The sequence below is a fragment of the Eptesicus fuscus genome, chromosome 17, assembly GCF_027574615.1.
Source record: "Eptesicus fuscus isolate TK198812 chromosome 17, DD_ASM_mEF_20220401, whole genome shotgun sequence".
Lineage (NCBI taxonomy): Eukaryota > Metazoa > Chordata > Mammalia > Chiroptera > Vespertilionidae > Eptesicus > Eptesicus fuscus.
In genome coordinates, this window is record NC_072489.1 from 61,332,619 (window position 1) to 61,347,150 (window position 14,532).

The 14,532-nt window shown below is 61.8% G+C and overlaps 1 protein-coding gene across 3 annotated transcripts in view; it reads left to right on the forward strand.

The window, feature by feature from the left end:
* Positions 1–993: 993 nt before the first annotated feature.
* Positions 994–14,532, forward strand: part of FGFR2 (fibroblast growth factor receptor 2) — an 82,633-nt gene continuing 69,094 nt past the window's right edge. For all 3 annotated transcript variants that reach the window (XM_054728652.1, XM_054728653.1, XM_054728654.1), the window contains exons 1-2: positions 994–1,434; positions 5,670–5,929. In XM_054728652.1, the coding sequence (XP_054584627.1) occupies positions 5,767–5,929 (163 nt within the window). In that variant the 5' untranslated portion in view covers positions 994–1,434; positions 5,670–5,766. The remainder of the gene's footprint in view (positions 1,435–5,669; positions 5,930–14,532) is intronic.

Below are 14,532 nucleotides of genomic sequence, written 5' to 3' on the forward strand. Positions count from 1 at the left end.
AGCGGAACTGAGTCTTTACTATCTTTTTTTAAAAAAAATATATATATATTTTATTGATTTTTTTTACAGAGAGGAAGGGAGAGGGATAGAGAGTTAGAACACATCGATCAGCTGCCTCCTGCACACCTCCCACTGGGGATGTGCCCGCAACCAAGGTCCATGCCCTTGACCAGAATCGAACCTGGGACCTTTCAGTCTGCAGGCCGACTATCCACTGAGCCACACCGGTTAGGGTGAGTCTTCACTATCTCTTGAATTTCTGTGGTTAATTCAGACACATAGGACTAACCAACACCTGGTGGTTGCAGTTTTTGACCTTTTCTAAGGGAGTCAGACTCAAAGTCAGGCTCTGCCAGGAACCAGCTGTGTGCCCCCCCCCCCCATTCCTTCCCTCTCTCCTCCTCACTTTCCTCATCAGAAACGGGGACCATGATCCACGCGGGGAGGGGGGGGCGGGTCAGAAAGAATAGCTCCTCAGCGCGCCCTCCCCACGCAGGGCCTCTATGAATACTCGCTGCTTCTTCCGTTGCTATTGTTTGGGGACAGGACATGCCACGCCCTGCAAACACGTCCAGGGGGCTTCCCCCTCCCCACGTTTCACGCGCGTTCAATGCCGCCCACAGCGCGTCCCAGCGTTTCGGTCTCTCGGGGGGGGGGGGGGGCGCGCTGTCACTTGTTTCCTGACCTGAACGGAGACCGCGTAAGGCCACCGCCCGGGACGGAGGGGACCGGCCTGGCCCGCGGAGGATGCCGCGGCGTCCCGGGGTCCCCACCGCGGCCCGGCCCCTCGCCTTCCCCGCCGGGCGCCCCGCTCCGGCCGCTCGGAGGCTCGGGAGCCGCGCGGAGTCCGGGCGGCGGGGCGCGCGGCGCTGATTGGCGGAGCGGGCGCCCCGTCCAGGAAACGGCTCGGGTTTCAGGGGGCGTGACCCACGGGGAGGGGCGGCGCGGGCGGCGGCGGCGGGGAGCGGGGAGCGCCGCGCAGAGCCGAGCGGGCGGGCGGCGGCGGCGGCGGGTGCGGAGCGACGAGCGGCGAGCGCGGCGGCCACGAAGCTGGGGCGCCGCGAGGTCTGCGCGCGGCGTAGCTGGCCCGGCGCTGCGACTGCTCCCCGGGCCGGCGGGGCCCGGGCGCGCCGAGGCCGCCGCTCCCCTGCGCGTTCCGAGCCTCCGCGAGTTGCGAGCAAAGTTTGGGGGAGGACGCGCCGAGCCCGAGCCCTTTCTTCCTCCCGCGCCCCGCACCGGAGCGCAGCCCGCGGCGGCATGCCCGCGCCCCCCCGCCGCCTGGGGCGCGCGTAAAGCTCGGAACCTGGGCGCCCGCGCGGACCCCGGGACCACCCGTTCCTCGTTGGCGTTTCCCCGGAGCCCGTCGCCGCCTCCATCCCGACCCACGCCGCGCGCGGGGACCGAACCGATCGCCGCGGAGCGTTGCCATTCAAGGTAATCGCCGCGTCGGGCGCCGCGGGAGCCTCGCCAGCGGGGAGACGGGCGCCGTGGGAGCCCGGGCGGAGCCGGAGGCGCGGGGGGCCGGCGCCGAGGCTGCTCCCCGTGCCTCCCGCTGGCTGCCCAGGGGATGGGGAGCGGGGTGCGTGCGGACCGCTGGGGTCTGGGGAGCGCGGCCGCCACCCCCCCGGCCAGATGCTGGCATCGGTGCCCGCCCCCGCGGGCGCGACCCTCCGACCCCAGAGCCGGCGGGTGAGGCAGGGGGCACAGCCCCGCAGGTCTGCGCTCAGAAGGGCATCTTCGGGGTCCCTCGTTCCAAGGCCCGGGGGACGCTGCCCGGTCCCCTCCAGGCCCCGGCGGGGGGCCCTTCCCCGGGAACCCCCCGGGAAGGAACCGCTGGAGCGGGGCGGGCGACGTCGCCGTAGGGTTGGCGATGCGCGCGGGGGGGGGGGGGGGTGACCCCTCCGGGGACGGGCTGCTCCGGTTCTGCGACTTCGGTGCCGGCGCCCCTCGCCCGCCGCGCGCCCGGGGCCAGGGGGCGACCTGCACCGACGCTTGGGTCGCAGCCGCTGCGCGCGGCGGTGTCGAAGGCGCAGGCGAGTCCCCACTTGCGCGCTCCGTCTTCCCGCGGCCGGGCGGCCCCGCGAGGCGCCGGCACCCACCTCCCAGCGCGGGGTCCGACCCGGGGGCCACGAGGCTCCCGCCCGCTCCCCGCGCCGCCCGCTCCCCGCGCCCCCCTCCCCGCGCCTTCCTCTCGCCCGGATCCCATCCCACCTGCCCTGAGAGGCGGACCTGCCGTCCCCCTCGGGCGCCCAGTCAGTGTTGGGGGAAAGGCTACCAGCATTTAAACCCCATTGTGCCCCGGGTCCCAGATCCCTGCAAATCTCCCTCGGGCCGGACTCATTTTCATCTGAAAAGCCCGTTTAGTGTGAATAGAGCGGCAATCAGGCGCCCCTCTCGCTTTCCCTGGAATGCCAATTAAAATGCAGATTTCTGTGCGTCCCCGCGCGGGAGCCGGGGCGAAACAGGATCTTCCAGGCCAACCGGCAAGAAATGCTGCCTCCAAACCGGGTGTCGGGGCTGCGGGTCCCCGTCCGCTCACAGGCGTCAGGGAGCGGGTGGTGGGCCCGGCCAGCCTGTGTTTTGTGTTTTTTGAGGTTTCGGGGTTTTCTGAGCAATCATCCCGCTGCCCCATCCCATGTGACTCCTTGATAGCGACCTCCCCTACTCAGCGCTGGGCGAGGGGCAGTGCGAGGGAGGCTGGGCCTGGAGACAGACCTGCCCCGGGGGGCCGGGCACCCCTCCCCCAGGGTACCCCTCCCTCTGGGCACCCCTCCCCCAGGGCACGCTCACTTTCCTGATACGAAATCCCAGAAGAACAAAGCGCCCTGGGGCTCAGCGCGAGGGCGGCCGGGTTGGGTTGCGTTGCCTTCTTGGGGTTCAGGGGGGTTGGGGAATGTTCTGGTTCTTGGCGGGACCCGGTAGAGACCCATAGGGACCACCCCCAGCCAGGCGCTCCCCTGGCCCTGGGCCTGCCTTGGGGGGCAGGCTTGTGCCAGGCGGGAGAGGACCAGAGAGCGGGTGGTCCCCAGGAGCCATCCATCACGGTGACACTCCTGCCCCCGAGAAGGGGGTCCCCTTTCAAGGGGAGATAAACACGCGCTTTCACTGCGGCCTCCGGCTCCAGGAGGGTTATGGTCCTGAAGGCAGGAAGCCCGGATTGTGGCTGCCCGTGGCCTGCTGGGCCTGTGTTCCAACACCGGGCGGGACCTAAGGATCCTGCCTCGGAGGTCCCCCGACCCCTGCGCCCCCTCCGTCCCCCCATCCCTGCGTCCCCTCCCGTGAGGAGCGGGGCAGACCTGCCACCTCGCCCTCCGCCTCCGCGGGCTGCGCTCAGATGCGGGGACGAGGGCTGGGTGGGGGCTGCCACAGCGGGGACCTGGAAATAGGGCCAGAAGTTGTGTTTCTGGTTCAGTCTCGGGTGAACGAGTGGCCGGAGACGGAGCCGTGGTCACTGTCCACCTTCCCCCGCTCAGAGCGAGGAAGCCCCTCTGGGCCGGGCAGCAGGTGAGGCCCCGGGAAGCCGCCGGGCTGAAATCTGCCGGATTGGAGGCTCCTGGGGAAGTTGTCGGGCAGAGCATTCCCATGCGTTCTCCTGAGCGGATCAGTGAGGATGTTTGTGTATCTTACCGCCCACATGTGTGTAGACACAGATACGGCATTATCTTGTGAGGCGATTAGCTAACGTTAAGAGGAAAGAAAAGGTTGAGGGAAAATCCTGCAAGCTATCTTGCAAACACATACACACTCACACATGCACACACACTCACACATGTACACTCATACACACTCACGCATACACACTCTCACATGCACACACACTCACACACATGCACACACACTCACACACTCTCACACTCTCACATGCACACACACTCACATGCACACACACACTCACATGCACACACACACACACACACTCACATGCACACACGCACACACACTCACACACATGCACACACTCTCACATGCACACACTCACTCACACACACACACACACATGCACACACACTCTCACATGCACACACACTCACATGCACACACAGACACACACACACTCACACACACGCACACACACTCTCACATGCACACACACACACTCTCACATGCACACACACACACACACACACACTCTCTGGGAGTCACACACTGCAGGTCTGTGTCTGGAGCAGGTCTTTTCCTCCCGGGAGTGGGAGCCCCTCTTCCTTCCTCGCCCGTTTGAACCTCCAGTCGCGGCCACAAGGAGCCGTTTCTCTGCGGAAGCGTTGGGGAGGCCCGGCCGCGTGGAAATCCTGTCAGAATGTGAACCATCGCGTGGGCATGCGGAAAGCATGGGCTTCAGGGATTTTTATATTAAACCTTTAGGCCCTCCCCACCCCCCGTCTTGTAAAACGAGGTTCATTCATAGCGTTCACAGAGCCTGATTGTTGTAACCAGATTCGCTGAAGTCTGTGCATGCGGCTCTGCTGGCGGGTCCTGGGCCCGTGTGCAGTTCTGCGGAGGCGTTACGCTCTGAACACTCCCTTCGCCTCTGGATCAGACGGGTGAACCGAATGGGACGCTGCGTGCCCCCGGCACAAACTCTGCTCGGAATGGCAGCAGCAGTTAGCCTCCTGCACGCCCTGGGCCCCCTCACGACGATGGCGCCCGTTTACTTAGCGTCCTCATCAGTAACCCCCGGGCTGTGCATCCGGGGGCGCAGGCCCGGTTTCACCCGCCGGGAGTGAAGGCATTGCTGGGCCTGGCTGCCGCCGCCCGGAGACGGGGTTCCGGCCGAGTCGCGTTTTAGATCCGCGGCTTTGAGTGCATGGCATTGCGGTTCCTGCTCCGTGAGCGGCCGCTGGGTGACAGGCTGCGGTCCGCTTGTGCGTTTGAAAATGAATCCTGACGAGTGCAAACGGGCGGGAGTTTTTGGGAGTTTCCCCGGATTCTTTCTGTGTCGAGCGCCCCACTCGGCGCCAGCTCCGAAGAAGTAAGTCCCTGCGGCCACCTCCAGGGTCCAGCTTTCTTTTTCCCCCTTAAATATTTTTATTGATTTCAGAGAGGAAGGGAGAGGGAGAGAGAGACAGAAACATCAACGATGGGAGAGAATCCTGGACCGGCTGCCTCCTGCACCCCCTCCCCCGCACTGGGGATGGAGCCCGCAACCAGGGCCTGTGCCCTGACTGGAAATCAAACCGTGACCTCCTGGTTCCTAGGTCAGCGCTCAGCCTGAGCCGCGCCGGCCGGGCAGGATTCAGCTTTCTCACGCCCGCCCGGCCTGGGAGAGCTTAGGGGGCCGGCTATGCCGACCTGCGTGTCCACCGGCTTTCCCAGTTGCCCTTGAAGCCGAGGTCACGTGGCTCCTGCCTCCTTTCCCGGGCGGGGAGGTGATGCTGGACAGGAGAGGGGACACACGGCCTCACAGAGGCGGCGCCCGGGTCTGTGTGTCCTGGGGCCGCCCGCCCCGTGGCTCCGTCCCCTCCAAGTATGCGTTTCCCAAGGCCAGCCCCCCAGGGGCTGTGCACCTGCCTCGGGGAGGCGCCTGGGACCCCGGGGCGTGGAGGGAAGGCGTGTGCAGATGCTGGAAAAACACCGCGGACAGCGGAGAGGCCGACGCGCGTGGGAGCGGAGCCCCCGGGCTCCTGGAGGGGCGCAGGGAGGACGCACTGACCCGCCCCTCTCTCCTCCAGTGGCTGCAGCCCCCGCGGCGGGACCCTCGGCGGCCGTGTCTCCTGAGCCGCAGGCCGAGCGCCCCCGCCAGCCCATGCGCGCAGGGCAGGTGAGCAGATGGGACTGCCGTCCGCGTGGGGATGCGGAAGAGGACGGGGCATCGGCACCGCAGCCCTGGTCCGCTGGGGCCGCCTCGGCTGCCTGCTGGCCGTCACCATGGCGGCCCTGGCGCTGGCCCGGCCCTCCAGTTTAGTCCAGGACACCACGCTGGAGCCGGAAGGTGAGTGTTTTCAGCCCGGGCGCCCGGGCGGTGGGGGGTTTGCCCGGGGAAGTGGCCCTCGGGCCGCGTGGGGTCGTCTGTGGCCAACGCCCTGCTGTGCCTGCGTCTGGGTTCGGAGCTCCTGTGACCTTGGTGTCCAGGGTCACGAGAGGTTAACCAAGAGGCTGGAGAGGAATCTCAGGGCGAGGGAGCGGGTCTCCTCTCCCCGGGTCAGGGGTTAGGAGAGAAGGCGCAGAGGTGCGGGGTTCTGGTTTGGGGGGGGGGAGGGGGTGTTTCTCTGTGCTGGGTGGGGGCGGCTGGCGCTCACCCGCCCCCAGCGCCCGGGGGAGCCGGCCGCGGCCTGCGAGGCCTGCCCCACCCAGAGCTCCCGGCAGCGGCCTGCTCACCGAGGAGACTCGCTCACAACGAGTGGAACCGCCGTTGGTGGACGCTGCCAACATCGGAAACGCTGACGCTTTATTTTCATTGTCTGAGAGCAGAAGCGGCTTCTGAAGCGCAGCCCGCAGAGGCTGGCCATGTTAGGTGTTTTCAAGCCGCCGTCATTCACAGTGCTGACGCCGCCCGTCACGGCGCGTCCCGCTGTAGGTGGATTTGAGAGCAGAGGTACCTGGCGCCCCGCCCCGGGGAGACCCCTCCAGGGCCCGCGATGGCTGCGGCGGCGGCGTCTGCCGAAAGGCCGGTGTGAGCACAGGTGGAGGCGGGGTTGCTCAGCCCGGCAGGTTGGACCCTCTTTGGCGACGGCGGCCACGCCTCTGCTCGGTGCAGCGTGGAAATCTGTCATCGGCCGGGAATATCGGCCGCCGAGCCGTTTTTCGGGTGGAAATCCGAGAACAGAGCGGCAGATCCCAGCTCTCAACGCCGCCCAATGAACCTGCTCGCGGAGAGCCCACCTGCTGCCGGCTCAGTCCGGGGGCCGCGGGCCTGGGTGGCCGGGGTCAGCCCAGGGCTCGGGGAAAGCCCTCTGAGCGCGAGGCTGGACCAGGACAGGACAGGACAGCCGCCAGGACAGGGCGGGGAGGTGGGAGTGCTGAGCGAGGCCCTCCCCGCCCCCCCAGGACCCCTGCATGAGTTGTGAAGAGAGAGGGCAGATCCCTTTCTAACATGGAGGCCACCGGTGACCCCGTGAGAACACGCCCTTTCCTAACGGGGAGGCGAGGAGGCCCCGCAGTGAACACGTGTGGGGCCTGTGGCCTCCAGTCTCGGGGAAGTGAATCTGGTAAGAGTTGGAGTCCCGCCCTGGCTGGTCTGGCTCAGAGGATAGAGCGTCGGCCTGCGGACTGAGGGTCCCAGGTTCAATTCCGGTCAAGGGCACACGCCGGGTTATAGGCTCGATCCCCGGTAGGGGGCCTGCAGGAGGCAGCCGATCAATGTTTCTCTCTCATCATGGATGTTTCTCTCTCTCGCTCTCTCTCTCTCTCCCTTCCTCTGAAATCAATAAAAATATATTAAAAAAAAAAAAAGAGAGTTGGCGTCCCAGTTTGTAGCTACGACACCCATGGGACTGCCTCCTTGTGACACCAGCATGAATGCAATTGGCAATGGCGACGCTTTAAAAAAAAATTGATTTTAGAGCCCGGCCGGGGTGGCTCAGGGGTTGAGCATCAACCTATGAACCAGGAGGTCAGGGTTCGACTCCCAGTCAGGGCACCTGCCTGGGTTACGGGCTCGATCCCCAGTGTGGGGCGTGCAGGAGGCAGCTGATCAGTGATTCTCTCTCGTCACTGATGTTTCTCTCTCCCTCTCCCTTCCCCTCTGAAATCAGTAAAAACAAATAAATAAAAATTGACTTGGGAGAGAGAGAGAGGAAAACACCCATTTGTGGTTCCATTGACTCAGGCACTCACTGCTTGCTTCCTGGATGTGCCCAGACGGGGGGTTGAACCCGGAACCTTGCTGTGTTGGGACGATGCTCTAACCAGACGCGCTGTCCAGCCAGGGCCGCGCGGATGTGTTTTGAAAGGGCTTGAGAGGCTGCTGGCTTCTGAACGCCAGGCCTGCACTTCTTTAATTTTGCTAATAATTAAAATGGATGTTTCCCTAATTGCCGGTGTTCCCCGGAGTGCGCGGCTCAGCGCACACGGAGGCCGCGGAGCTGGGGCTTCCGACCGCGCGCGCCCGGCGGCGGCCCAGGTTAGGGGGAACTGTCCTTTTTCATTTAGACTCTCAGGGCAGCGTTACGGGGAGTTTATTCCAACATAAAATGTAAAATGGCCCTGGAGGGCTCCTTGTATCGCATTTAATTATTGGAGAAAGTTTAGAGTGTGTGTGTGCTCGCCGGGAGGAAGGGGGGGCGGAGAGGGGAGGCGCTGGGCAGGGCCGAGGCCCCTGTGGGTCCTGGTGTAACAGTTTGCATCCAACACCGTGTTGTTGGAAGCCGCCTTCCCCACCTGGAACCTGACGGGGGTTGGGGGAGCAGGGGGGAAGGTCCAAGAATGCCCTAAAACTGGGGTCATGGGTCGCCAGTGTCCTTCTGTGCGTTTTTCGGGGCTCACAGTGTCTGTGAGGTTTGTGTCCAGGGTTACGAGGGGTTAAAAGAAAGGAAAGCTTTAGTGGGAGGTGTAAACCCGGCCAGGAAGCGGAGTTGGAACCCCTGGGTCTCAGGTTCCCTGTCTGTGTCTGAGGGTTCGATCAGATGACCTTGGGGGCCGTTCACGAAGGTCGGAGGAGGTCAGTATCCGCAGAGGCCTTCGGCTGACCTGCTTCGGAAGGTGCTAGAGCCCTGGCCGGTGTGCTCAGCGGTTAGAGCGTCGGCCCGAGCACCACGGGGTTGTGGGTTCGATTCCCGGTCAAGGGCACGTGCTTGGGTTGCAGGTTCAATCCCCAGCCCTGGTTGGTGTGCTTGTAGGAGGCAGCCATTCTCCCTCTCTCTCTCTCTCTCTCCACACCCCCCTTTTCTTTGTCCCTCCTCCCCTCCCTCCCGTCCCCTCTAAAAACATCGATGGGGGAAAAAGGTGGTTGGGGCATAAAGAGCAGTTAGCACAGGGCCTGGCATCTAACCCCCGCCTGCCCCCCCCATCATCGCTCCCAGTGGCCAGCAGGCCCCCCCTCCTGTGGCCAGGGCTGGCTACAGTGTATCGGACCTTGGGGAAGACAGTTGCTGTGGGGCGAGGCCCCCCGAGTCTGCAGGCAGCTGTGTTTGCTTTCCGTGGTGTCTGAGCTCGGCTTGCCCGTTAGCGCAATGATGGCAGCCGATCGGAGCCCGAGACGGGGCCTCCCGTGGCAGGAGTTCTGCTTTGGGGTCGGGGGTTATTCCGAAGGAAATCTGACGATAGATGAGAAGAGGGTTTTTGACAACTGAGAGCCCGGCTGCCTAAGGCAGCTCCCGTTCAGGCCGTGCCATGCCGAGCCCGTGTGTGTGTGTGTGTGTGTGTGTGTCCATCACTGCCCGGCCGGCCGGCCCCCCTTGGTGCTGGGGCTGTGGCTACAGGAACGTCACCCTCGACCTTCTATTGCACAAGGAAGCCCTTATCTCGGAAGGCGTGCGGTTTGACCATTTGGAAGCTCGGTTTCGATAACGCTGTTGGCCTCGGCCAGAGCAAGGGGTGTCCAGGGACGCGTGTGACGAAGTTCCCGGCAGGAGCCCGAGCCCGAACCGGAGAGGGGCCTCTCCTACCCTTCTCGGCTCCCTCCGGCCGCCTCCGTGTCATCGCGGCCTCTGTCGGCGTCTCCTGGACCCTTTCCGACCCGGCCACAGTAGGGCTGGGCCTCCGCCGCTGACGTAAGACGCAGTCGCCCGGCGGGTCGAATGGCTGATATTCCGGATTAAAAATGCATCTTGTCCATCGGTCCTGCGCTGTGGGGACGGCTGGAGGGGATGCACGCAGCCATGGAGGATGGTCCTCCCTGCCAGGGGCTGCTCCGTGGATGAATATTCTAATTATCTGAAGGACAGTCAGGCCTGGTGACCCCGGGGGAGGAGGCAGCTCTTACTTTCAAGTTCCTCCTGCCGTTGCCACCTCCTCCGGGTTAATTAAGTCACTGTTGACATTAATGCCATGGTTGTTTACACCAGCCCAGTGGGAGCTGAAATAAAAGGGCTTTTCCAGCCCCAAACCTTTAATTACTTTCCCACCCTCCACAAAGTGTGATTCTGGAAAGCAGGGACCCAGGAGGAGAGTCGTGTGTGTGTGTGTGTGTGTGTGTGTGTGTGTGTGTGTATTGTGTGTGTTTGTGTGTGTGTGTGTGTGTATTGTATGTGTGTGTGTGTGTGTGTGTGTATGTGTGTGTGTGTGTGTGTGTGTTTAACCAGTGTTTTGGGCAACCGTCTAAGAGTTGATGCTGTTCTGGACCCACGGGAGCTGGTCCCCAGTTCAGCCGCAGAGAGGTGGAGTGAGGGATCCACACCAACACCCGCCCCCGCCCCCGCCCCGCCCCCCCCAGACTCTTCCAGAACGGTTGGCGTCCTTCGACTATCAAAAATGCCGTAACGTCAGCCATACGCATTTAATTGGAAGTTAAAAGAGAAGGGGAAAAGAAAGAACGTATCCGCATACCAGGAGGGACTGATTTAAAATAATCTTCTGTTTTGCATTATCTGCATCTCGGCTCCCCCGTCCGAGTGTTAATATTTAAGAGTTGACTGTAACCTGATCGCTAGCTTGGGAACAAGGACTTATTCTTGGTCAATTAAGCCGAATGCAGGCTGGTGCAGTTAAGTACACAATGTGGCACACATTCTTTATTAGTGTAGAAAGTATTTCACAATTCGCAGACAAAGAGCTGTGTTTAACGTGACTTCTGGAGCAAAACGCTGGCAGGCCCGGCGAAACCGGTATTTGTGCGCGCTCCGTCCCGGCTCCCTCTGACCCAGATCCGGCGGGGTGTGCGTTTTGCCCGCTTATTTTTAACCAGCTCGAGCGCCGAGTCCCTGCCCGCCCCCCTGCCCCCACGAGGCCACCACGGAGGGCGTCCGGGTATTCCCGACCGGCTGAGGGTGAGAATTCGCATCGCCAGAGCGGTCCCATCCGAGGTGTTTCCGGCATTGGGCCTGATGGGCAATGACACGGTTGTGAAATAGCTGAGGTGGTGTTTAAACAGGAGCCGTTTTGTTTAATGTTCACATTCCCCGTAAAACCCATCCAGCGGCCCCCCCCCCCCCGTTGGCAGCCGGTCTGGGTGCCCGCACACCCAGGGTCATGGCCAAAGGGCTGCCCGACTCCCCCTTTCCTCGGAGCGTGGCTTCATGGCACATTTCCGCTCCCGCTGCAGCCTTTGAAGAGAAATGTGGGAACCTGGTTTTGGGGTGCCAGTGTGTTTGTCTAAGTGGAAACACAGCTGGGGTGCTGGGTGGATTCTTAGCAAGGTCACTTGTCTTGGGAGGCAACTCAGAAATTATTATTATTTTATATTGATTGGGGGGGGGGGAGAGAGAGAGAGAGAGAGAGGAAGGGAGAAGCATCAGTGATGAGAGAGAATCATTGATCGGCTGCCTCCTGAGCGCCCCACACTGGGGATCGAGCCCGCAACCTGGGCCTGTGCCCTGACCGGGAGTCGAACCCTGACCTCCTGGTTCCTAGGTCGCCGCTCGACCACGGAGCCACGCCGCCGGCCGGGCCAGAGATTATTTTTTGAAAGGTTTTAGGCCCCTCCCCGTGCCTCGGAGCCGGAGTGTGTGTGGCTGTGCGCGCATGTCCGGTCTGTGCCATGACCGTGTTCTCCTGCAGGGGTGGCCTTAGCCTTAGGGTTAGCATTTTAAAATCCCTTTACCGGGTCCAGGTGAGATGTACCGGTGCCAGCCTTCCTGCCATCGAAGGGCTCCCCGTGGCTCACCAGGCCCCCCGGCCCCCTCCTCCCCTGTGTTGCGCCTTCACGCCGTTCCTTGCCGGGTGGGCTGCACAGCCGCCCGCTGCGTAGAGGGCCGGTCTCTGACCCTCCCACCCAGGGACAGACCGACCCTCCGGACTCCGCCGGGACCTGAACAGGCCGTGCACACCGCCTGTCCGTTCCGGGGAGATGTCGGCTTCTGGCCGCTTCCTCCCGCTTACGCCGGGGCGGCCCTGGCCTCGATGGGTTGGGGGGTCTCGGAGGCCAACGCGCTGGGCGAGCTGCTGGCACGTCTCAGAGTCCGGCATGCCGTGGGGCTGCCTCCTGCTGAGCCACGGAGGCCCCCCTTCCCAGGTGGATCCTTTAGTCCCCGCACCCCTCTCTGACCCATTGCTGCCCCTGCTCAGGGCGCGATAGAAACCCCAAGTCTCAGCCGCTCAGGGGGCGGTGCTAGCAGGGTTCCACGGGCCTCCGTAGCTGTGACGTCCGCGTTCACCCTCCGCACGTCACGGGAAGGAGCCTTCCTCCTGGGCAGACCCCGCCCCCTGCCTGTCGGGAGCCGGCAGCCGCCTGGGGTCTGGGGAGCGCGCACCACCATGGGTTTCACAAGTCGCGTTCTGTCCACCTCGGAAGGCCACCGTGACCACGCCCCATTCCGCACCGTGACCACGCCCCATTCCACACCCTGACCACGCCCCATTCCGCACCGTGGCCACGCCCCATTCCGCACCGTGACCACGCCCCATTCCGCACCGTGACCACGCCCCATTCCGCACCGTGACCACGCCCCATTCCACACCGTGACCACGCCCCATTCAGCACTGTGACCACGCCCCATTCAGCACTGTGACCACGCCCCGTTCCGCACCGTGACCACGCCCCATTCCGCACCGTGGCCACGCCCCATCCCGCACCGTGACCACGCCCCATTCCACACCGTGGCCACGCCCCATTCCGCACCGTGACCACGCCCCATTCAGCACTGTGACCACGCCCCATTCCGCACCGTGGTCACGGAGTCCCGGAGCCAAGCTGGGCCCACGCGCTCCTTTAACCCTCGTCCAGCTGACGGCTGTCAGTCCCAAGTCCGTCTGAGCAGGAGGCAGGAACACGGGGGATCTCAGGTCTTGGTGAGCGTGGGTCACGGGGTCAAAGACAGCGTCAGGGAAAACCCCATGGGCTCGGGAAGGAGAGCGGTGGGTGTACTTACTGGTGAGGTTGATGCAGCATTCGCCTAGGCCAGTGGTCGGCAAACTCGTTCGTCAACAGAGCCGAATATCAACAGGACAACGATTGAAATTTCTTTGGAGAGCCACATTTTTTATTTATTTATTTATTTTAAAAATATATTTTATTGATTTTTTACAGAGAGGAAGGGAGAGGGATAGAGAGTTAGAAACATTGATGAGGGAGAAACATCGATCAGCTGCCTCCTGCACACCCCCTACTGGGGATGTGCCTGCAACCAAGGTACATGCCCCTGACCGGAATCGAACCTGGGACCCTTGAGTCTGCAGGCCGATGCTCTATCCACTGAGCCAAACCGGTTAGGGGAGAGCCAAATTTTTTAAACTTAAACTTCTTCTAATGCCACTTCTTCAAAATAGACTCGCCCAGGCCGTGGTATTTTGTGGAAGAGCCACACTCAAGGGGCCAAAGAGCCGCATGTGGCTCGCGAGCTGCAGTTTGCCGACCACGGGCCTAGAAGGAGAGACCGGAATATATAGGGTGCCCCAGAAAATGCACACTCACACTTGAACAATAATGATAAAGGCAGTGCTTATGAAAATACATTTCAGAATTGAGCTACCAGCTGTTAAAGTGCGCATTAAATGGTACAAATGTTTCAAACTCAGATTTACTCAACTCTTCCAAAGACCAAAATCCCTTCTAAAATTAAATTCCACACCTGAAATTCATTTATTTATTTATTTATTTTAATATATTTTATTGATTTTTTACAGAGAGGAAGGGAGAGGGAGAGAGAAACATCGATGAGAGAGAAGCATCGATCAGCTGCCTCCTGCACACCCCCTCCTGGGGATGTGCCCGCAACCAAGGTCCATGCCCTTGACCGGAATCGAACCCGGGACCCTTCAGTCCACAGGCTGACGCTCTATCCACTGAGCCACACCGGTTAGGTCCACATCTGACATTTAAGAAAACCCACAATAATGGATGCAGTCACTTTGAATGGCAGGCGTGCGGTGTGATTTCCTGGAACGTGAACTGGAGGAAGGAACTTGCCCTTGGAGCCGGGCAAGTGGGGCTCGAGTCTCCGCTACCTGCTGGTGGCCTGACCTTGGGCGAGTTAGATAACCTCTCTGAGCCTCCCTTTCTTCATCGAAAATGGGGCGGACGCTATCTCTCTCTCTTTCTCTCTCTCTCTCTCTCTCTCTCTCTCTCTCAGAATATGAAGATTAAATGCAAATGGGATGTGAAGCCCGCCTGAGGTAGGGCTCAGTAAGTAATAATTTCTGCTTAAATGATAATTCCGCTTAAATGATAGTTTCCGCTCTACCCCACCCCACTTCCTCGGCACAGAAAACAGATGCCGGATTGAAAACCAGCCTTTCGGGCGTTTACCTGCCGTGCCCGCTGGTGAATCCGAATTTGCATGAATTACTCTGGAAGGAGCTCTAGGCCCTGGGTGTGCCCCACCCTCTGTCACCTCCGGCGTTTGCAAGTCTGGACGCGGCGTGCGGTCCAGCGGGGCCAGGGTTGACCCCCGTTGAGGAAAGTCGGTGCAGCCCCACAGGAATAGTGGGGTACACACTTCTTGAGGAGCAGTGCGTGTTGGCAAGGAAAGTTTATTTAAAAAATGTTTTTATTGACTTCAG